General features: G+C 51.2%; 1 protein-coding gene across 8 annotated transcripts; it reads right to left on the reverse strand.

Moving 5' to 3' along the window:
* Positions 1 to 1,985: 1,985 nt before the first annotated feature.
* PHYHD1 (phytanoyl-CoA dioxygenase domain containing 1) lies at positions 1,986 to 18,917 on the reverse strand. 8 transcript variants are annotated; one of them, XM_086324722.1, is made up of 12 exons: positions 18,827 to 18,917; positions 15,095 to 16,747; positions 11,391 to 11,549; positions 6,793 to 6,868; positions 6,609 to 6,656; positions 6,281 to 6,336; positions 6,133 to 6,195; positions 5,233 to 5,254; positions 3,925 to 4,053; positions 3,479 to 3,595; positions 2,510 to 2,636; positions 1,986 to 2,401 (listed from the first exon to the last, which is right to left on the reverse strand). In XM_086324722.1, exons 2-12 carry the CDS (start codon positions 15,095 to 15,097, stop codon positions 2,356 to 2,358), a joined length of 846 nt encoding a protein of 281 aa, XP_086180848.1. In that variant the 5' UTR covers positions 15,098 to 16,747; positions 18,827 to 18,917; the 3' UTR covers positions 1,986 to 2,355. The 8 variants fall into 8 exon arrangements, 6 of the variants coding, with proteins under 6 accessions (XP_086180848.1, XP_086180846.1, XP_086180844.1 ...); XM_086324720.1 differs by lacking the exon at positions 15,095 to 16,747; XM_086324718.1 differs by lacking the exon at positions 15,095 to 16,747 and having other exon boundaries at positions 6,281 to 6,504.
* Positions 18,918 to 21,754: the final 2,837 nt, after the last annotated feature.

The following is a 21,754-nucleotide window of genomic DNA, read 5'->3' on the forward strand; positions in this document are numbered from 1 at the left end:
CATGAATGAGGTGTCCAGCCCAGGGCCTGCACATAGGTGCCAAAGGGCCCCATCAGTGAGGGACAGTGTCTTTGTTACCCAAGACGAGTCATTAGCTCAGCAAAGAGCCAAGCAGACCAAAGGTTATATGGGTTGTACTTGGAGAGTAGAATGACCCTACTCCTCTGGCTTCATTCGGAGGACAGTCCAAGAGGAAAACAGCCAAGTGCATGTGGTTTCTCCCATTTGGCTGAGGAAGAGCTGAGGGGGAGAGAGGGCATCTGTTCCTTGCACCCCTGGAAGGGCTGGAGGAAGAGGATCGGGTCCTGGACTGACTCCCTGTTTCAGCCAACCCCACCCTGCCTCAAGGCCTCTGCTGCCCGGCCGAGCGGTGCTGATGATGGACAAGCTGGACAGCACAGGGTCCTTGTCCAAGTTCCTCCTGAGACCTCTTTGCCCTCCTGTCATGTCCACACCTGTGTGGGTCTCTTCTCTGAGCGAGGAATTAGAGCCAAGGGGGCTGGTGAAGCTTACTGAGTGCTCAGACTCGCTCTGCTGGGGAAGCCAGGGATAGGCATGCTCCAGCCTCGCTCTCTTGAGGGCAGAGTCCAAGCTCTGTGGTTCCCCACTGTATCCCCCAGTGCCAACACAGCCTGGCAGGTGGCCAGAACTCAGCAGACCTTCGTTGAGTGGATGAACGTTTCCCATCAGTGAGAAGATAGCACAGCAGGTTTCTCAAAGGTTCTGCCCACTTCTCCCCAGCCTAACAGGGAGAGACCTAGCAGGAAGAGGTGAGAACTCTGCCCCACCAAGGCTGGAAGCAAGCAGCCCAGCGCTGGGAGCTTGTGCTTCTGCCTGGGCTTCACCAGCAGGCCCTTTCTCTCAGAGGAGGGTATTGAGACATTCCTTCTGGCCTCAAAGAAACGTTAACAAACCCTTCCCTTTGCTCAGACTGCCGCTACTGCTTGGCTGAAGGAGGCAGCACCACGTTAGGGTGCAGAGTATATGAGTGCTGGCTTTCCCCCTGACTCCCCAGGTGGCCTTGGTTTGTCCACATATACAGCAGGGGTCAGAAGTCAAGGTCATAGAATCTTAAGGCCTCTTGAGGCTGGAGCATGCCTACCCCTGGCTTCCCCAGCAGAGCGAGTCTGAGCACTCAGTAAGCTTCACCATCCCCCTTGGCTCTAATTCCTCGCTCAGAGAAGAGACCCACACAGGTTACACAATGAGAGAGGGCGGGAAAGGGAAGGGAAGAGCACACGGGCCTGTAAGGACCAGCTCCAGCCAGCGGTCACCTAGGCTGGACCACAGGCCCAGACTCTTGACGCAGGCTATTGACCTGCTCATTCAAGGCAGCTTAGAGACATGGATCGTTATGTGAAATCTCTCAGCTTTAAAAAGTTGTGGATTGGTTTGTTTGCTTTAATGCTGAGGCCCAGACAGAACACTCCTGCGTTGTGAAATCGGCTAATGGTCCCCAGTTTGCAACCACTGGACCAGACCCCAGCCAAGCAGGTTTGGGATTTGGTCATTGTTCCTGCAGATGTGGGTGCCTGTCAAGCATGCCCAAAAAGAGGGACCTGTGGAGGCCCTAGTCCAGCCCCTTGGTGGGCCCAGAGAGCAGGGCCTGGACTGAGCTGGAAAGTGACCAGAATCTAAGACTAGATTCCAGGCTCCAGTCCTCTTTCCCCCCAGAAGGAGAACTGGGAGCATAGAGGTCAGAGCACAGGCCCTGCATCCAGCTAACCTCGCCAAACACCTGAACAGCTGTGAGACTTAGATCACTTAACCTTCCCACGTGTCAGCTCCTGTACACAGCGCCTGCCTGAAGGGGGTGAGGGTCCAGTCAGTAAGCACAGCAAGCTCCTGGCACCACGAATGCCCACTGAATGTCACTTACTGACATCACATGTACCTCACCAGGCAGGGCTGGACCACATTGGATGCCTCTTACCAGGGCTCTCATCTTGACAGCAAGGTGGCCTGGGAAAGGAGGATCAAGATGCTGCATTTGGAAGTCATGTTTATTCAGTGTCTCCCACCATACTGACCAAGACTTCCATCGAGAGGGGAGAAGACTGAGAAGCCGGCAAAGAAGCAGCGAGAACCCTTTTCATGGCTGTGAGGCTGCGTCTCGGGGCAGGTTGTGTTAGGGTAGGGAAAAGCAGAGAGAGATGTCAGGAAGGGCACCCAGCCCGGGCTCCTGCTACCAGGCTACCACCTCGTGCCCGCCTGTCTGCAGAGACACCAGCATGAGAAAATCCCTGGAGGAGAGACGTGGCTTCCCTGTTGAGGCCAGGCAGTTGAGCAAGGCGCTGGTGTTGGTGGCCCGCAGCTTCACCCAAGAGTGGACGTGTCCCCGCCCTGAGAGGGCCTTTAGGTGTACAGTGGGGGAAAGGGCAGCTCAGGGGTCGGCTGGAGCCTGCAGAGGACGGAGGGGGGAAGACCTTGGGCCAGAAGCACTGTCCAGGGCCTCCAGGGCAGGCCTGTTCAGGAGCCGTCTGGGGCACAGAACAGCCCTGCCACCTACCAGTTATCTGGGCTCCAGATGGTGCCAGCGGCCTCCATGAGGTGGAAAGTGTAGGCCTGGCGCGAGCGGTCAGAAAGGTTCTGCTCACTCTTGTGAACCACTTCTCCGTGGATCAGGACGAGGGCCCCTGGCAGGGCCACAGCAGGTCAGGAGAGCACTCGGGGCAGGAAGGGACATGGTGGGCAGTCCCCTCCCTCAAGCGGTGGTATGGCCTCTTTGTCCCCACCCTCATCCTGGCAACCTCAGGGGCCTGGAGTCTGCCCCAGGTTGGAGGCTGTGTGGTTGGACGTGGGTTGCCCCGGGATCAAGTCCTTCCACCGTGGCCCATGCCCTCGCAAGCCTCGGCAGTGGCATTGCCTTCTGCGGCATTTCCAGAACCAGGCAGAAGCCAGCTGGGGCCTCACCCAGGAACACAGCGTTGGAACTCAGTTTCCCTTTTCTAAAAGAAAGGGTGTGGGACTGCCCTGGTGGTCCCGTGGTTAAGAAACCGCCTTCCCATGCAGGGGATGCAAGTTCAATCCCTGGCTGGGGAACTAAGACTTCCACGTGCCACGAGGCAGCTGCCTGCATGGCTCAACTCCTGAGCACACTCGTCACAACTAACACCCAATGCAACCAGATAAATACTAATACAAAAATCGAAAGGAAGGGTGTGCTGACAGCCAGGGTTTCTGAGCACTTGTGCACCATCTCACACATGACATCTCACTGGCTTCCCCACTTGATGTTTGGGGAAACTGAGGCTCAGAGGGTTTCAGTCATTTGCTCTTAGAGACAGTCTGGAAGGAGCAGTATCTGGATTCCAGGCCAGCCTGGGGGACCCTGGTGTCGGTCACGCAGCTTTCAGTCCTCGAAGCGCCCGCCCGACGTTCCCTCCTGCTGTGACTCCCCGGCCCTCAGGTCAGAGCAGGCACAGACCCCCTGGGCATGGCCTCCAGGCCCTGCTCCCTGCCCTCTGCACCCCGCTACCTCTCAGCACTGGTGTGGGCACAAAGAGGCTGTTATCCCGGATTGGCTCCGACCCGAGGAAGCTGGTGCCAGGCACTGAGCCAGCAGGGGTCCGGACCATCCTTCTTGACACTCCACCTGCAGGCCAAAGTGGGGCCTTCAGCCTCTCTTTTTTCCAGGTCCTTCTTCCATGGGGGTGGGGGGCTTCCCAGATGGCTCAGTGGTAAAGAACCCGCCTGCTAATGCAGGAGATGCAGGAGACACGGGTTCAATCCCTGGGTTAGGAAGATCTCCTGGAGTAGGAAGTGGCAACCTGCTCCAGTATTCTTGCCTAAAAAATCCCATAGACAGAGGAGCCTGGTGGGCTACAGTCCATGGGGTGGCAAAGAGTCCAACGCTATTGAGCACGCACGTGTACACTCGTGGAGGGTGAGGACAAGTGACCAGGGAGAGGCAGGTGGCCTCACCTGTGTGGGACCCAGGGATGAACCAGAGGCAGCCGTTCTCCAGCATGGCGTCTTCCAGGGCAATCCACAGGCCCAGCACCCGGCCCAGGGGCTCCGTGTACAGGAAGGAGGCGTCCTGGTGAGGGGCGACTGCAGCAGGCCCACCTGGGCGTGAGAAGCCCCACCCCGCCTCACCTGGGCCCCAATTCAACTCAGTCCTTGGTCCTCCCAGGAGCAGTTAGAATCTCCCCACTTCCTGGGCTGGAGACTCTGGGCAAGAGAGATCACCTCTCAAAACTTCAATTTCCTAAACCATAGAGCAGTCCCTATAATAAGCTAACTGCGAGGTTGCTGAAGAAGCCCATGAGCCAATATGTGCTCAACGTTGTAACTGCAGCCTAGAAAGCAGCGGCTATTGTTTCATTGCAGCAGGTAATCAAGCCACTGTCCTTAGGCAGGGAGGGCACTTGGCCACCAGATAGCCCAGTGTAAGCCCCCAGGGGCTGAAGACCGAGAAATTGGGTGCAAAGCAAGGGACGGACACAGAATCCCCCTTGTAAACACCCCCTGCATGATGCTGGGGCCCAGGCCACCAGGGAGGACCACTCAACAGAGGAACTGAATCTATAAGAACAAAAGTGGGTGCTAGTCCTTTCCCGAGGAACTGTGTGCTTTCTGAACACCAGACTTTAAGAGGGACTTTGACAATCCAGTGTCCAAACAAAGGTGTCCTAATGGTTGGGGCCCCAAAACACTGGGAGGAGGAAAGGCTGAAGGAGCTGGGGGTGCCAGGTTAAGCAGAGATGGCTCAAAGAGAGGATGGTCACCCCCTTCGGGAGACTGTCCTTGGGCTTGGTGGAGAGGAGGGGGCCTTACAGAGGAAGGACTCGGGCTTGTGCAGGAAGGAAAGAGCTGCCTGCAGGAGAGTGAGCCCTCTGTCACTGGAGGTATGTGAGAGAAGGGGATCATCGCCCATGAGGGAGGCAGGAAAGGGTAACTGTGATTCCAGCAGGTGTGTAATCAGATCAGCAATTTCTAGGCTGAATCAGCCCTCCAGGGAACTTGATAAAATACAGATTCCCAGGCCCTTGGTTACCTCAAGATCTCAGAGAATGGGGCCCAGGAATGTGTATTTCTAATCCGCAAGGGGTTGCTACCAGGTTTGGGAACCACTGTGTCAAGGACTCCTGGACACTGCCCCCTCCTGCCCCACCAGTTCACTCTGGAAGCAGCAGAGGAGGCTGGTCCCTCTGGGGCCCTGACAATGATTGATGTCCCAGATCTCCCGCCAGGACCTTTGCCAGGGACCCCAGCCTGCTCTCGGCTCACCTTCACCTCCGAAGTGAGGTTGCTGCAAGAGAGAGGAGGGGCCAGGTGAGACCAGGGTGGGGGCGGGGTGGGTGCTGCTCTGAGTCATCTCAGTGGGATGCTCCTGCCCCTGCCACAGGTGTTTATCTCCCAGGCTTCCCCACTGGCACCCAGCACCTACTGTGCCAGCCCAGGAGGGCTACAGAGAGAAAAACGACCCTGCCTAGCAGGGAGCTCCCAGTCTGAACACGCCTTCAGACACCTTCAAACTTCTCTGGGAAGAGAAGACTCACGTGCCTAACAAGAACACAAGGCAGGGCACTTCCCCGGTGGTCAGGTGGTTAAGAATCCACCTTTCAATGCAGAGGATGTGGGTTTGATCCCTGGTCAGGGAACTAAAACTCCACATGCCACGGAGCAGCTAAGCCCACGTGCTGCAACTACTGAGCCCGTGTGCCACAATAAAGACTTGACGCGACCAAAATAAAATTAGTTTGTTTAAAAAAAAGAGACACAAGGCAGAAGTGAGGGGCAGTGGGAGGAACTGGGGCCCAGACCAGCAGTTGAGCCTCTAGGCTTCAGGGTCAGAGATGGGTCCTCTCTTCCCAAGGGAGTTTGAAGGCTTCTTGAAGGAGGTGGCACTGAGCTGGGCCTTGAAAGCTGACAGCAAGGCATTTCAATAGCCAACAAAAGGAGGAGGCAGCCCTTCGGACCCCTTCCCTTCTGCTGCTAAATTGTAACTGAGAGCCAAGGGAATGCCAGGCATCCTAACCAGGGGAGACCAATTTTCATGTTCTCTTGCCCACTGAGTAGTAATTCTTCAGGGAGATAGCTTGTGGCCCTAGAATGGAGGGGCTGGTTTAAGCACTGTGCCCATTTTACAGAGGATAAACTGAGGCCTGGGGAGGACAGGGAACTCACCTTAAAGATATACATGCTCTGCACCACCACAGGCATCTGGAGGCCCAGACTTCTGGCCAAAGCCTGGAAGGGGGCAGAGGTCACACAGCCAGCCTGCCCACACTCACATCTGGCCTACCTGCCCGCCCTCGCCGACACCTCTGCTCACCTGCACCTTGTGGGAGTGTGTGACACACCTGAAGACGGGGTCAAGGGCATGCAGGGCTGCAGGACAAAGGCGAGATGAAGAGCCAGTCCCCAGTCCCCAGTGCCCTCCTGGGCCTAGGCCTGCGCACCCAGGATCAGGCTTCACTTTGATGTTTGCTATTTTCTGTGCATGAGCTTTCCGCTTGTTTATAACTGAGGAGTGGAGAGCAGGGTCCAAGGGGGAGCCTGCACCCAGAAATGCCATCTGTTGGGCTACTCACTGACTGTGTGCTTTGGAGGAAGGCCCCCCCAACTCTTCAGACTTTAGGTTCCCCCAAGCCCCTGCTTACCATGGCCAATTTTGTTGATGGATTTCTCCGGTGGGACCAGGAAATTTCCTGTGGCACAAAGAATAGATCAAGGCAGAAGAACTGGAGTCCAGCTACCCGCAGACAGCTGGTCTCAGTGCACCAACCCCCCAGCCCCGGGGGGCAAACACCCAAGTCCAGCCAGTCTAGGACCCCAGTTCCAAACCTTGTTTGTCAAAGACGCCTTTCTCAAAGAAGAATCGAATCTTGTCACCACTGCTTAAGAAATAGTCTGTGCTGCCCTGTGGAGAGGGGACATCAGAGGGACTGAGAGAGCATCCCGGGGTCACAGTTGGGCCTGACAGAGAGGGAAGAGGATTCAGAGGGCCCCCCACCCTGCACCCAGCACAGAGCTGCAGACTCCACTGATGCTTCTCAGACTTGTTCAATGCAACACAGATGGTAAACTGGAAACCCAAGGGCCCGACAGCACAGTCCGAAGCTACAAGCACGGAAGTTTTTGGAAACCTCTTTTTTTAAAAATTAATTAATTAATTTATTTGTCTGCACCAGGTCTTAATTGTGACACGCGGGATCTTTTTTCTAGTCGCAGTATGCGGGCTCTTAGTTGCAGAATGTGAGATCCTAGTTCCTTGACCAGGGATTGAACCTGGGCCCCCTGCATTGGGAGCATGGAATCTTACCACTGGACCGTCAGGAAGTCCCCCTGGAAACCTCTTAATAAATCACATGACTCATACCCGATAATGGCATGATCAAAGAGGCCTGGTTCCCAGGGAGCTTTGGGCCACTTGGGAAACCCTGGAGCTAGAATACTGGGGTTCAAATCCCAGCTCTGCCACTGATGGGCTGTGACCACAATCACATTACTGAACCTCTCCGGGTTTGGTTTCCTCATAAAATACACAGGCTACTAAAGGCACCTATCTCATAGGGTGTTGTAGGGATTATGCTGTTTACTTGGTGACTGAACAACAACATATATAAAGCACAAGAACAGTTGCTGGGAATGTGGTGTCATGTGAATATCTGCCCCTTATTATTCTTGGGCTTCCAGGGGCTCAGTGGTAAGGAATTCACCTGCCAATGCAGGAGATGTGGGTTCAATGCCTGAGTGGGGAAATATCTCCTGGAGAAGGAAATGGCAACCCACTCCAGTATTCTTGCCTGGGAAATCCCATGGACAGAGAAGCCTGGTGGGCTACAGTTCATGGGGTCACAAAGAGTCGGACATGACAGCACGTACATGCACACACACACGTGTACACACACACACACATAAGACTCTAGAACAGTCCTTGGAATATGGTGTCATGTGAATATCTGCGTTTATTATTATAGAAAACACTCAGTGAGGGCATGACTAAATGCTCTCTAAATATAAGCTATTACTAATCTTTTTCTTAATAACTCCTCCTTGTTAATTTTAATATCATATTTCAAATTTCTTAGCATCATCTGAAAATGATGCTCCAGGAAGATGTCCCTTGTTTTCCTTGTGGCTTTGGTCACACATGATCACCATGCCGAGGAGCCTACCAGGCTCCTCTGTTCATGGGATTTTCCAGGTGAGAGTACTGGAGTGAGTTGCCATTGCCTTCTCCAATATATATGAACAGACTCAATAAAAAGTAAAAGTGAAAGTGTAAGTTGCTCAGTCATGTCCAACTCCTTGCAACCCCATGGACTGTAACCCGCCAGGCTCCTCTGTCCATGGGATTTCCCAAGCAAGAATACTGGAGTGGGTTGCCATTCCCTTCTCCAGGGGATCTTCCTGACCCAGGGATTGAACCCCAGTCTCCCGAATCGCGGGCAGATTCTTTGATGTCTGAGCCACCAGGTAAGCCCATACACGAAGCACACATACACATCATCTTCCTTCCAAGTAGGGGCATTGGTGTCACTCAACTGAGCCTATGTCACCATGGAAGGAAGATTGTATATACACGACACACATGTATAATCTTCCTCCCAGCGTGGTGACTTAAGGACAGTTGAGTGATGCCCCTGCCTGGGTTCCCAGGAGGCAGAGCCTCACCTCTTACTCACCTGAACACATCTGCTATCACAGGTGCCTGCCTGGCTCAAATCAGTGACTCATAGTGGTTCTTTGAAAACTTTCAGCTTCCCACTGAAAACTGAAAGGTTTTTTCCAACATTCTCAGTTCCTCTGTACTAGGATCAGGGTGAGGGAAACAAGTCTCAGAAACATCAGTTTAGTTCAGTTCAGTCTCTCAGTCGTGTCCGACTCTTTGTGACCTTATGAACCGCAGCACACCAGGCCTCCCTGTCCATCACCAACTCCCAGAGTCCACCCAAACCCATGTCCATTGAGTTGGTGACGCCATCCAACCATCTCATCCTCTGTCGTCCCCTTCTCCTCCTGCCCTCAACCTTATAATGGATAATAATATTAAAGACAATGATGCTACATGCATGTCAAAGATGTTACTAAACTCAGTAATTCACAAAGGAACCAGCAACATGTTCAAAGGAGAATTTTAAGAACCACACAAATATAGGCACCAAGAAACGCTGAAATGAATTTACAGATCAGTGCAAAACTGATATAGCCACAGGGGCGATCAATAATTGCATCCTGCCAGACCCAGTTCATGCCCATTTCTATGGACAAGTATCACTGAGTTATCACAAAACTTGCAGGGTTGTCAACTTAAAAAACAATGAAAAGTGCAGGTAAGCTGGAAAGAAGAGCTGAACAGGACACCTGCCGATCTTTTTTAAACATCCATTTCAAAGTCTTTCACAGTATCAGTAGTGAATATTGAGGATATACTGGATACCAGTACAGCCAAATGAAACCTACTGTTGGGAGCAAAGCTGTCATCCTATAAACCCCCTTTCCTTCTCAACTCCCCATTCTCTGCGTAGTAAGCCTTCCAGTCACTGTAATTCCCTTTATGCCCACCAGATGGCAGAAGCTCATTGCCATGAGTAAGCATGAGCCCCCATTACTGAGCCTGGACCACAGTTTGTTTTGTGGTTGTTAGTGTATTTATCGTATGCAGAGTACATCATGAGAAACGCTGGGCTGGACGAAACACAAACTGGAATCAAGATTGCCAGGAGAAATATCAATAACCTCAGATATGCAGATGACACCACCCTTATGGCAGAAAGTGAAGAACTAAAGAGCCTCTTGATGAAAGTGAAAGAGGAGAGTGAAAAAGTTGGCTTAAAGCTCAACATTCAGAAAACAAAGATCATGGCATCCGGTCCCATCACTTCATGGCAAATAGATGGGGAAACAGTGGAAACAGTGGCTGACTTTATTTTTCTAGGCTCCAAAATCACTGCAGATGGTGACTGCAGCCATGAAATTAAAAAACGCTTACTCCTTGGAAGGAAAGTTATGACCAACCTGGACAGCATATTAAAAAGTAGAGACATTACTTTGCCGACAAAGGTCTGTCTAGTCAAGGCTATGTTTTTTCCGGTGGTAATGTATGGATGTGAGAGTTGGACTATAAAGAAAGCTGAGTGCTGAAGAATTGATGCTTTTGCACTGTGGGGTTGGAGAAGACTCTTGAGAGTCCCTTGGACTTCGAGGAGATCCAACCAGTCCATCCTTAAGGAGATCAGTCCTGGGTGTTCATTGGAAGGACTGATGTTGAAGCTGAAACTCCAATACTTTGGCCACCTGATGCAAAGAGCTGACTCACTTGAAAAGACCTTGATGCTGGGAAAGATTGAGTGCAGGAGAAGGGGACAACAGAGGATGAGATGGTTGGATGGCATCACCGAGTCAATGGACATGGGTTTGGGTGAACTCTGGGAGTTGGTGATGGACAGGGAGGGCTGGCATGCTGCGGTTCATGGAGTCGCAAAGAGTCGGACACGACTGAGCGACTGCACTGAACTGAATGTATTTACTTGGCTGTGCCGGGTGTTTAGTTGTGGCATGCAGGATCTTCCATGTTTATTGCAGCATGCAATTCTTTAGTTGCAGCATGTGGGATCTAGATCCCTGACCAGGGATGGAACCTGGGCCCCCTGCACTGAGAGTGTAAAGTCTTAGCCACTGGACCCACCAGGGAAGTCCCTGGACTGCAGCTTTGGCTTGAGGGCCCAGCAGCAGGCAGGCTCATAAAATCAGGCTATGAAAGGTTACAAGAACTGTGTGGGAGAACCCCTGGGTCTCAACTTATCCATCTCAAACTGTACTGAGTCCCATTAGGTCACCGGGGTGGAGTCAGGTGGAGGGGCGGGATAAGCAGAGCTCCTAGTCTCACTGGGGGATGACTTACCCAGGTAGGCCCATCAAAATCATTTGTTTTGGATTGTGGCCACAAAATGGTGCTTTGTGGCAGGAAAACTTCTAAGGAAGTACAGCAGAGCAGTGACAACATGAACTTGGTATCCGGCAAATCTGGGTTTAAGTTCTGGCTCTATTAGTGATTAACTGTGTAGTTTGGGGCATGTGAACTGAACTTCAATTATCCTTAATTTATCTGTCAAATGGGGGCAATAACATTGACTTTATAAATTCATAGTAGGGAGTGAAGGAAATCGGCAAATAAGACACAGTCTGGTGCCTTGAGAAAGTTCAAGGCCTGACTCAGTGTCAGAATGAGCTGATGGGGGGACTCCCCTGGCGGCTTGTGGTTAAGAGTCTGAGCTTCCACTTCAGGGGGTACAGGTTCTATCCCTGGTTGGGGAACTAAGAGCTGAACAGTGCTGCAAGGTCAGAAAAATGAACCCATGGGCCTTGGGACCTGATGTTTCCAGGCTTCACCGCCCATCAGAGACCAGGTCCCATCTCTGCCTGCTCCAGGCACCTACCTGGGCTCGCAGCTGCTCCTCCTCCTGGGTAGAAAATTCCATGCGACAGTGGAGAGGGACATCCATCTTGGCCACGATCTCATCAATCCTCCGTTGCATGGCCTCACACTCGTCTGCAGATAAGAACCCTTCCAGCACCAGGAATCCATCCTCCTGAAACTGCAGGCAGACAGGCAGGAGACTCAGGCTTCCCCCCAGCCTCAAACGCTCTTCGAGAGGACTGATTTGACCCCTCCCCAAACCAGAAGCTGTCTGAAGGCAGGACCTAGCGTCTTGTTCGTTGCTCCGCCCGCCTCCCTGGCCATGGCGCCTATGTCCAGTGAAGGGCAGTGAGTGCTGGCTGCTTGAATGAAGGGGAGTAGAAGCAGAGATGTCCCCACTGTAACCCTCCAGTGGGCTTGAGTCACATGGGGATACAACCTCATTCATTTATCCAGCCAACATTGACTGTACATCTACCATGCACCAGATGTGGCTTTAGGAGCTAGAGATTCAGTCGTGAACAAGCCATCCATGATGCCTGCCTCCCAGACCTGGTCTAAGAAAGGAGACAGACATCCAACAGACCAGTATACACGGGATTCTATTACACGAAGTACGCTTTATCTCCCTGGAGTGTAACACAGGTGATAGAAAAATATTTACTGGCATGGGGATGTGTTCTAGATATATTGTGAGATTAGAAAAAGAAGCCATGGGAGTTCCCTGGTGGTTCAGTAGCTAAGATTCCCCGCTGCTCCCAGTGCTGGGGGAATTAGATCCCACATGCCAGAACTAAGTGTTCACATGCTACAACTAACCATCCCACATGCCGAAAGGAAGATAAAAGATCCCAAGTGCTTCGACTAAAACCCAGCCCAGCTAAATAAATAAATGTACTGAAGAGCCGGCTCATTGGAAAAGACCTTGATGCTGGGAAAGACTGAGGGCAGGAGGAGAAGTGGGTGACAGAGGATGAGGTGGTTGGATGGCATCACAGACTCAACAGACTTGAGTTTGAGCAAACTCCGGGAGAGAGTGAAGGACAGGCCAGCATGGTATGCTGTGATCCATGAGGCTGCAAAGAGTTGGACATGACTAAGTGACTGAACAAGAACAACAAAAAAAGCCAAATACAAATAAGTATTCTAATTTGCGAGAACTTGGGCAAATGCTGTCCAGTGGGGTCACACCTGTCCCTCCACAGAGGGCTGCGTGAAGGCCCAAGGGACAGCAGGAGTTCTAGGTCCCAGTACTGTGCCTGGCACATAGGAGAAACTTGGGGAAACATGTTGAATGGGCATTTCTACCATCTGTAAGAATACACGGAAGAACTATACAAAAAAGTTCTTAATGGCCCAGATAATCACGATGCTGTGGTCATGTACCTAGAGCCAGACATTCTGGAATGCAAAGTTGAGTGGGCCTCAGCAAGCATTACATGAACAAAGCTAGTGGAGGTGACAGAATTTCAGATGAGCTACTTCAAATTCTAAAAGATGATGCTGTGAAAGTGCTGCACTCAAAATGCCAGCAAATTTGGAAAACTCAGCAATAGCCACAGGACTGGAAAAGGTCAGTTTTCATTCCAATCCCAAAGAAAGGCAATGCCTAGGAATATTCAAACTACCATACAGTTGTGCTCATTTCACATGCTAGAAAGGTAATGCTCAGAATTCTTCAAGCTAGACTTCAATAGTCTGCGAACCGAGAACTTCCAGATGTATAAACTGGATTTAGAAAAGGCAGAGAAACCAGAAATCAAATGGCCAACATCTGTTGGATCATAGAAAAAGCAAAGGAATTCCAGAAAAACATCTACTTCTGCTTTATCGACCACACTAAAGCCTTTTGACTGTGTTGATCACAACAAACTGTGGAAAACTCTTAAAGAGATGGGGATACCAGACCACCTTACCTGCCTCCTGAGAAATCTGTATGCAGGTCAAGAAGCAACGGTTAGAACTGGACATGGAACAACAGACTGGTTCCAAATTGGGAAAGGAGCACGTCAAGGCTGTATATTGTCACCCTGCTTATTTAACTTATATAAAGAATCAGTTCAGTTCAGTTCAGTCACTCAGATCAGATCAGATCAGTTGCTCAGTCGTGTCCGACTCTTCTCGACCTCATGAATCGCAGCATGCCAGGCCTCCCTGTCCATCACCAACTCCCAGAGTTCACTCAGACTCACATCCATCGAGTCAGTGATGCCATCCAGCCATCTCATCCTCTGTCGTCCCCTTCTCCTCTTGCCCCCAATCCCTCCCAGCATCAGAGTCTTTTCCAATGAGTCAACTCTTTGCATGAGGTGGCCAAAGTACTGGAGTTTCAGCTTTAGCATCATTCCCTCCAAAGAAATCCCAGGGCTGATCTCCTTCAGAATGGACTGGTTGGATCTCCTTGCAGTCCAAGGGACTCTCCAAAGTCTTATCCAACACCACAGTTCAAAAGCATCAATTCTTCGGCATTCAGCCTTCTTCACAGTCCAACTCTCACATCCATACATGACCACAGGAAAAACCATAGCCTTGACTAGATGAACCTTTGTTGGCAAAGTAATGTCTCTGCTTTTGAATATGCTATCTAGGTTGGTCATAACTTTCCTTCCAAGGAGTAAGCGTCTTTTAATTTCATGGCTGCAGTCACCATCTGCAGTGATTTTGGAGCCCAGAAAAATAAAGTCTGATACTGTTTCCACTGTTTCCCCATCTATTTGCCATGAAGTGATGGGACCGGATGCCATGATCTTCGTTTTCTGAAGGTTGACCTTTAAGCCAACTTTTTCACTCTCCATTTTCACCTTCATCAAGAGGCTTTTGAGTTCTTCTTCACTTTCTGCCATAAGGGTGGTGTCATCTGCATATCTGAGGTTATTGATATTTCTCCCGGCAATCTTGATTCCAGCTTGTGTTTCTTCCAGCCCAGCATTTCTCATGATGTACTCCGCATATAAGTTAAATAAGCAGGGTGACAATATACAGCCTTGACGTACTCCTTTTCCTATTTGGAACCAGTCTGTTGTTCCATGTCCAGTTCTAACTGTTGCTTCCTGACCTGCATACAGATTTCTCAAGAGGCAGGTCAGGTGGTCTGGTATTCCCATCTCTTTCAGAATTTTCCACAGTCTATTGTGATCCACACAGTCAAAGGCTTTGGCATAGTCAATAAAGCAGAAATAGATGTTTTCTGGAACTCTCTTGCTTTTTCCATGATCCAGCGGATGTTGGCAATTTGATCTCTGGTTCCTCTGCCTTTTCTAAAACCAGCTTAAAGATCAGGAGGTTCATGGTTCACATATTGCTGAAGCCTGGCTTGGAGAATTTTGAGCATTACTTTACTACCGTGTGAGATGAGTGCAATTGTGCGGTAGTTTAAGCATTCTTTGGCATTGCCTTTCTTTGGGATTGGAATGAAAACTGACCTTTTCCAGTCCTGTGGCCACTGCTGAGTTTTCCAAATTTGCTGGCATATTGAGTGCAGCACTTTCACAGCATCATCTTTCAGGATTTGAAATAGCTCAACTGGAATTCTATCACCTCCACTAGCTTTGTTCGTAGTGATGCTTGCTAAGGCCCACTTCACTTCACATTCCAGGATGTCTGGCTCTAGGTCAGTGATCACACCATTGTGATTAGCTGGGTCGTGAAGATCTTTTTTGTACAGTTCTTCTGTGTATTCTTGCCATTTCTTCTTAATATCTTCTGCTTCTGTTAGGTCCATACCATTTCTGTCCTTTATCAAGCCCATCTTTGCATGAAATGTTCCTTTGGTATCTCTGATTTTCTTGACGAGATCTCTAGTCTTTCCCATTCTGTTGTTTTCCTCTATTTCTTTGCATTGATCGCTGAGGAAGGCTTTCTTATCTCTTCTTGCTATTCTTTGGAACTCTGCATTCAGATGTTTATATCTTTCCTTTTCTCCTTTGCTTTTCACTTCTCTTCTTTTCACAGCTATTTGTAAGGCCTCCCCAGACAGCCATTTTGCATTTCTTTTCCATGGGGATGGTCTTGATCCCTGTCTCCTGTACAATGTCATGAACCTCAGTCCATAGTTCATCAGGCACTCTATCTATCAGATCTAGGCCCTTAAATCTATTTCTCACTTCCACTGTATAATCATAAGGGATTTGATTTAGGTCATACCTGAATGGTCTAGTGGTTTTCCCTACTTTCTTCAATTTAAGTCTGAATTTGGCAATAAGAAGTTCATGGTCTGAGCCACAGTCAGCTCCCAGTCTTGTTTTTGCTGACTGTATAGAGCTTCTCCGTCTTTGGCTGCAAAGAATATAATCAATCTGATTTCGGTGTTGACCATCTGGTGATGTCCATGTATAGAGTCCTCTCTTGTGTTGTTGGAAGAGGGTGTTTGTTATGACCAGTGCATTTTCTTGGCAAAACTCTATTAGTCTTTGCCCTGTTTCATTCTGTATTCCAAGGCCAAATTGGCCTGTTACTCCAGGTGTTTCTTGACTTCCTACTTTTGCATTCCAGTCCCCTATAATGAAAAGGACATCTTTTTGGGGTGTTAGTCACTCAGTCGTATCCAACTCTTTGCAACCCCATGAACGGCAGCACACCAGGCCTCCCTGTCCATCACCAACTCCCGGAGTTCACCCAAACCCATGTCCATTGAGTCGGTGATGCCATCCAGCCATCTCATCCTCTGTCGTCGCCTTCTCCTCCTGCCCTCAATCTTTCCCAGCATCAGGGTCTTTTCCAATGAGTCAGCTCTTCTCATCAGGTGGCCAAAGTATTGGAGTTTCAGCTTCAACATCAGTTCTTCCAATGAACACCCAGGACTGATCTCCTTTAGGATGGACTGGTTGGATCTCCTCACAGTCCAAGGGACTCTCAAGAGTCTTCTCCAACACCACAGTTCAAAAGCATCAATTCTTTGGTGCTCAGCTTTGTTCACAGTCCAACTCTCACATCCATACATGACCACAGGAAAAACCATAGCCTTGACTAGACGAACCTTTGTTGGCAAAGTAATGTCTCTGCTTTTGAATATGCTATCTAGGTTGGTCATAACTTTCCTTCCAAGGAGTAAACATCTTTTAATTTCATGGCTGCAGTCACCATCTGCAGTGATTTTGGAGCCTAGAAAAATAAAGTCAGCCACTGTTTCCACTGTTTCCCCATCTATTTGCCATGAAGTGATGGGACCGGATGCCATGATCTTCGTTTTCTGAATGTTGAGCTTTAAGCCAACTTTTTCACTCTCCTCTTTCACTTTCATCAAGAGGCTCTTTAGTTCTTCTTTACTTTCTGCCATAAGGGTGGTGTCATCTGCATATCTGAGGTTATTGATATTTCTCCTAGCAATTTTGATTCCAGCTTGTGCTTCGTCCAGCCTGGCGTTTCTCGTGATGTTCTCTGCATATAAGTTAAATAAACAAGGTGACAATATACAGCCTTGACATACTCCTTTTCCTATTTGGAACCAGTCTGCTGTTCCATGTCCAGTTCTAACTGTTGCTTCATCATGTGAAATGCCAAGCTGGATGAATCACAAGCTGGAATCAAGATTTGCTATTCAGTTCCTCAGTCGTGTCAGACTCTTTGTGATCCCATGGACTGCAGCACACCAAGCTTCCCTGTCCTTCACCATCTCCTAGAGCTTGCTCAGATTCATGTCCATTGAGTCAGTGATGCCATGTAACTGTCTCCTCTTCTGTCATCCCCTTCTCCTTAACCCTCAACATTCAAAAAACTAAGATCAATGGCATCCAGTCAGTCCTATGACTTCTTTGCAAATAGAAGGGGAAAAAGTGGAAACCATGACATATTTTATTTTCTTGGGCTCCAAAATCACTGTGGATGGTGACTGCAACCATGAAATTAAAAGATGATTGCTCCTTGGAAGAAAAGCAATGACAAACCTAGACAGTATGTTAAAAAGCAGAGACATCACTTTGTGGACAAAGGTCCATCTAGTCAAATCTATGGTTTTTCCAGTAGTCACGTTTGGATGTAAGAGTTGGACCATAAAGAAGGCTGAACACCCAAGAACTGATGGTTTCGAATTGTGCTGGAGAAGACTCCTGAGAGTCCCTTGGACAGCAAGGAGATCAAACAATCCTAAAGGAAGCCAACCCTGAATGTTCATCGGAAGGACTGATGCTGAAGCTGAAGCTCCAATACTTTGGCCACCTAATACAAACAGCTGACTCATTAGAAAAGACCCTGATGCTGGGAAAGATCGAAGGCAGGAGGAGAAGGGAATGACAGAGGATGAGATGGTTGGATGGCATCACCAACTCAATGGACCTAAGTTTGAGCAAACTCCAGGATATAGTGAAGAACAGGGAAGCCTGGTGTGCTGCAGTCCATGGGATCACAAAGAGTCGGACACAACCTAGTCAGACACAACAACTGTGATGGACCTTTTATTTTATTCGGCCCCACAGTGCGGCTTCCGGGATCTTAATTCCAAGTCCTGGCATCAAACCTGTGCCCTCCGCAGTGGAAAGGCCAAGTCTTAAGGGCGGGACCACCCGGGAATTCCCCGGACCTTTCAGCGATTCAAGGGCTGTATACAAAAATATTGTCTCAGCGTAGGGAATGTATGCGTGCGTGCCCGTGCGTGCGTGCTCAGTCGCTTCAGTCGTGTCCGACTCTTTGCGACCCTATGGACTGTGCGGCTCACCAGGCTCCTCTGTCCATGGGATTCTTCAGGCAAGAATACTGGAGTGGGTTGCCATTTCCTTCTTCAAGGAAATGTATGGAATGTTTTAATTTTCTTTTTTGAGATTTTCTGTAATTTTTTTTTTTTTTTTTTGCATTTTCCTCTTGCCACCAGGATCAAACCACAAGGGTCAGGTTTTTTCAAAGATCTCCCTCGCTCTAATTCCCAAGGCTTAGCTCTTTCCAGGTGGCGCTAGCGGTGAAGAACCCGCCTGGCAATGCAGGAGACTTAAGAAACGCAGGTCGGATCCCTGGTCCTCCTCTGGAGGAGGGCATGTCAACCCACTCCAGTAGTTTTGCCTGGAGAATCCCATGGACAGAGGAACCTGGCGGGAGACAGTCCGTAGGGTGGCAAAGAGTGGGACAAGACTGAAGTGACTTAGCATACAGGCACGCTGGAACGCCCGCGGCTGGTTCCGCAGCCAAGCGCCTTGGGTTAGGGGTGGGATCAGCGGGCCCGCCCCCTCGTTGGGCCCGCCCCTTCCCAGACCTTCGCCCCCGCCCCCACCCCCAGCTCTCAAGACCCTGTGTTTTAGTCTGGTATTGTCACCTACATGTTCCCCCACCACCGCGGGTGCGGTGGCCTGGACGGCCCCTGGCTGTGTGTGCAGAAGTTAGGGGTCGTGCCTGTGAACCGACCACTCTGGGCTTCAGTTTCCTGTTCAGAAATACAACGGGGCGGGGTCGAGTTTCCTGGACTAGCTCAAGTTTTGAGGGGCCCCTTATATTTATCTGACCCTCGGGGTCTCCCAACCGGCAGGCCCCTACCTTCTGGAGCTGTGAGGGACTCAGGCAGGCCATGATGACCCGGGGCAGGGCACAAGGGCGGCTGGTAGCTCTGGGTACCAAGGCCAAGGCTGGAGAGGAAGTTCAGGAGGGGAGGGGCGAGAGCCTGGGAAGCTCAAGAACGTTTAACCCTTCCCTGCCCAGAGAAAACCCGAATCCTGGCTTCCCATCCTTCCCTGGCCTCACCCAGAGAAAACCCAGCGCAACCCCCAGCCCTTCTCCACACCACCCCCGTCTCACTTCTGTCCTTGGGTGGGGCCACCCTTGTCTCTGCCGAACACCCTGGGGCCATCCCTCGCCCCACCCTGCAGCTAATCCAGGATTAGCCAGTCCTGATCTCTAAAGGCTTCTACCAGAACTGTCCCCTTTCTATTTCTTTCCAGAAACCACTCCTGCTGGCTGTTTACAAGGTGCCTACAAGTTGTGTCCCAGCAGGGTCCCGGCAGGCAGGAGGACACCTGAGTCCCAGTCCAGGGGCCGCCACTGACTGGACCGTCCGACCCACGCCTGCCCCTCTCCTGGGCAAGGATCAGACAGTGCCCAGGCCACCAGCTTAGACGGTGCAACAGTCCATGGGGTCACAAAGAGTTGGACATGACTGAGCGACTGAACTGAACTGAGGCCACCAGTGGCAAGTTGGAGGAGCTGGAATGTGGGGTGGGTCTCTGTGGGCCAGCAGACAGGCTCTGAGCGACTCTGCATTCCAAAGGTGGGAGAGGGCCTGGGGGGAGTGTCCACCCCCGCCCTTGATCCCCTGAGACTCTCTAGGTCCTGCGAGGATTATAGATCTGTCTGCAGCTCTGAGGGAAGTAGAAGATAAGGGAGATCTAAGGGCATGGAGTGGGGGCTGGGCCTTCAGAACGAGGGCGAAGGAAGCCAGGCTCCCTGTTCCCCACCCCCAGGCCCGAGGTGTTGGTGTCTGAGGCTGGCGGTCAGCACACCCACCCTTCCAGCCAGCCCTGCTCAGCAGCTGACAGGGCCATTCTGAAAACTGGCTGCTGCTTCTGAAAACCAGCCACTGGCCTTCCCCAAAGTGACGCTTTCTGAATGGCCAAGGGACAGAGTGTCTCAGGAGTGAGCATGGGGACACAGCTCAGACCCTGGGGGCCTTGGCCCTGAGTCAAGTACTGCTTTCTGGGCCACCACACTGGGACTAGCTGCATGGGCCCTGCTTCCCCAGAGCAGAGAGCTGGAGGAGGGGTGCCCCCCACCCCCACCACTCCCGCAGGCATCTGAGGCTAGAGGGTATGAGGGACTCCGGGGACAGGCTGGTGAGGAAGACACGTGAGAGAACCCTTTGGGGAAACATAGCCAAGACTCAGCTCCCTCACAGGTCGTGATCCCAGCTGTTGCAGCCCCTTCCCAATTGGCTGCCCCACAGATCCCGAGAGAGGCCCGCCGCTGTGTGCCAGGAACACAGCGAGGGCTTCCTGCAGTGCTGGGCCAGCAGCTCTTGGGGAACCCCCCCCACACACCAGCAGCCTGACCAGGTTGCTACTCATGCCCCTGGCCTTACTTTCCCATCCGCAGTTTTGGGGACAGCAGGAGTACCTCCTGGACACTTGGCAAGTGCCACAAACTGTTCGTTAGCAGGAGCTGTTCTGGGTGGAATGTGAAGGTATTTTTTATTTTTTGAATGTCAAGTTTTCAAAAAAAAAAAGTTTTCAAAATTGCTGTTATAATCAGAGAAAAGGCCACCAGTGTGGTTTTAAGTTGGAGCAAAGAGCCCGGGTTGGGGTAAGGGGTGGGGCTGGGCCTCCCCATGATTTGTCCATTCAATTCAGCTCAGGCTTTGGGAAGTGGGTGGGTGGTGTTTCCACAGGGCTGTTTTTTTCCAAAAGCTAACCAGCTCCAGATGGGGGGCTGGGCCACCCCAGGGCTGAGGTGGGGGCACTGTGGGAGAGGTACCAGACCAGACAGGCGAGGGAGACCTCCACTCCTGAAATACAGGAGGGTGTGGCAGGGAGGGCACAGCCCACCAAAAATCCCACGACAGAGGCAGAAAGGAAAACTCCTGACTCACTCCCGAGGTCACCTGGGCGGGGGTCAAAGTCCATGCAAGGAGGAAAGACTGGCATATTCCTGAGGAGTTGCCCAAGCAACAGCTAAGTCCTCATTGTTAAGGCCAAGATCAGACACAATGGCTCTTTTTCTTCACCAAAGACCCCTGCCCCAGGGCCCACTTTGGGCCGCAGGAGCCTCACTGGTCCAAGAGGAAGCAGACGATTGACTGATTACCAGGAAGCAGGCCCACTGCTGGAGCGGAGCGCCTACCAGCAAAAGCTAAGGAAGCCCCAGAACCATCCTGTGAGGTTTCCAACCCCATCCAAACTGTATAAATGAGGGGACCGAGGATCACATCAAGTACAGGGCAGAGCTAGGATCTGAGAGCAACTCTGCCCATCCCCCAAGCTTCTGCCCTTGACCCCAGCGCGTGCCTTCAGCACATCCAGCCCAAGGGGGCTGTGAGCTGGGTCAGGACTGCCTCTGCAGAGCCCTGGAGACTGGCTGCTGTTATTATAAGGACCCAAAGAGAACAGCATACATGTGCCCAATGCACAGATGGGGACGTGGAGGGCTCGGGAGGGAAGGGCCTGCCCAGCTTCATGCGGGGAATGACTGAGCTGGGACAAGGACCCGAGACTCCTGGCTCCCGCTCTGGTCCTCCTATCCCTCCCACCAAAGCTCACGAGGGCCGGAACCCTAGGCTCTGGCCGGCAGAGGACACCTGGCTGCAGGATCCACTCCTGACAGGCAACAGGACTGTGTCAGTGAGTGTCTGCTGGTAGCTGCCTCTGAGGGGCTTCTGGCTTCATGGGGCAGGTAGGGAAGCAGAGTTCCTTATCTTCTCAGAGACCATGGGGCTGAGGGGACCTCAGAGACCCGAGAGACATGGAGACCTCCAAAGGC

This window comes from Bos grunniens, chromosome 11, assembly GCF_055505025.1.
Source record: "Bos grunniens cultivar Pamir isolate PY7600 chromosome 11, Bosgru_T2T1.0, whole genome shotgun sequence".
Taxonomy (NCBI): Eukaryota; Metazoa; Chordata; class Mammalia; order Artiodactyla; family Bovidae; genus Bos; species Bos grunniens.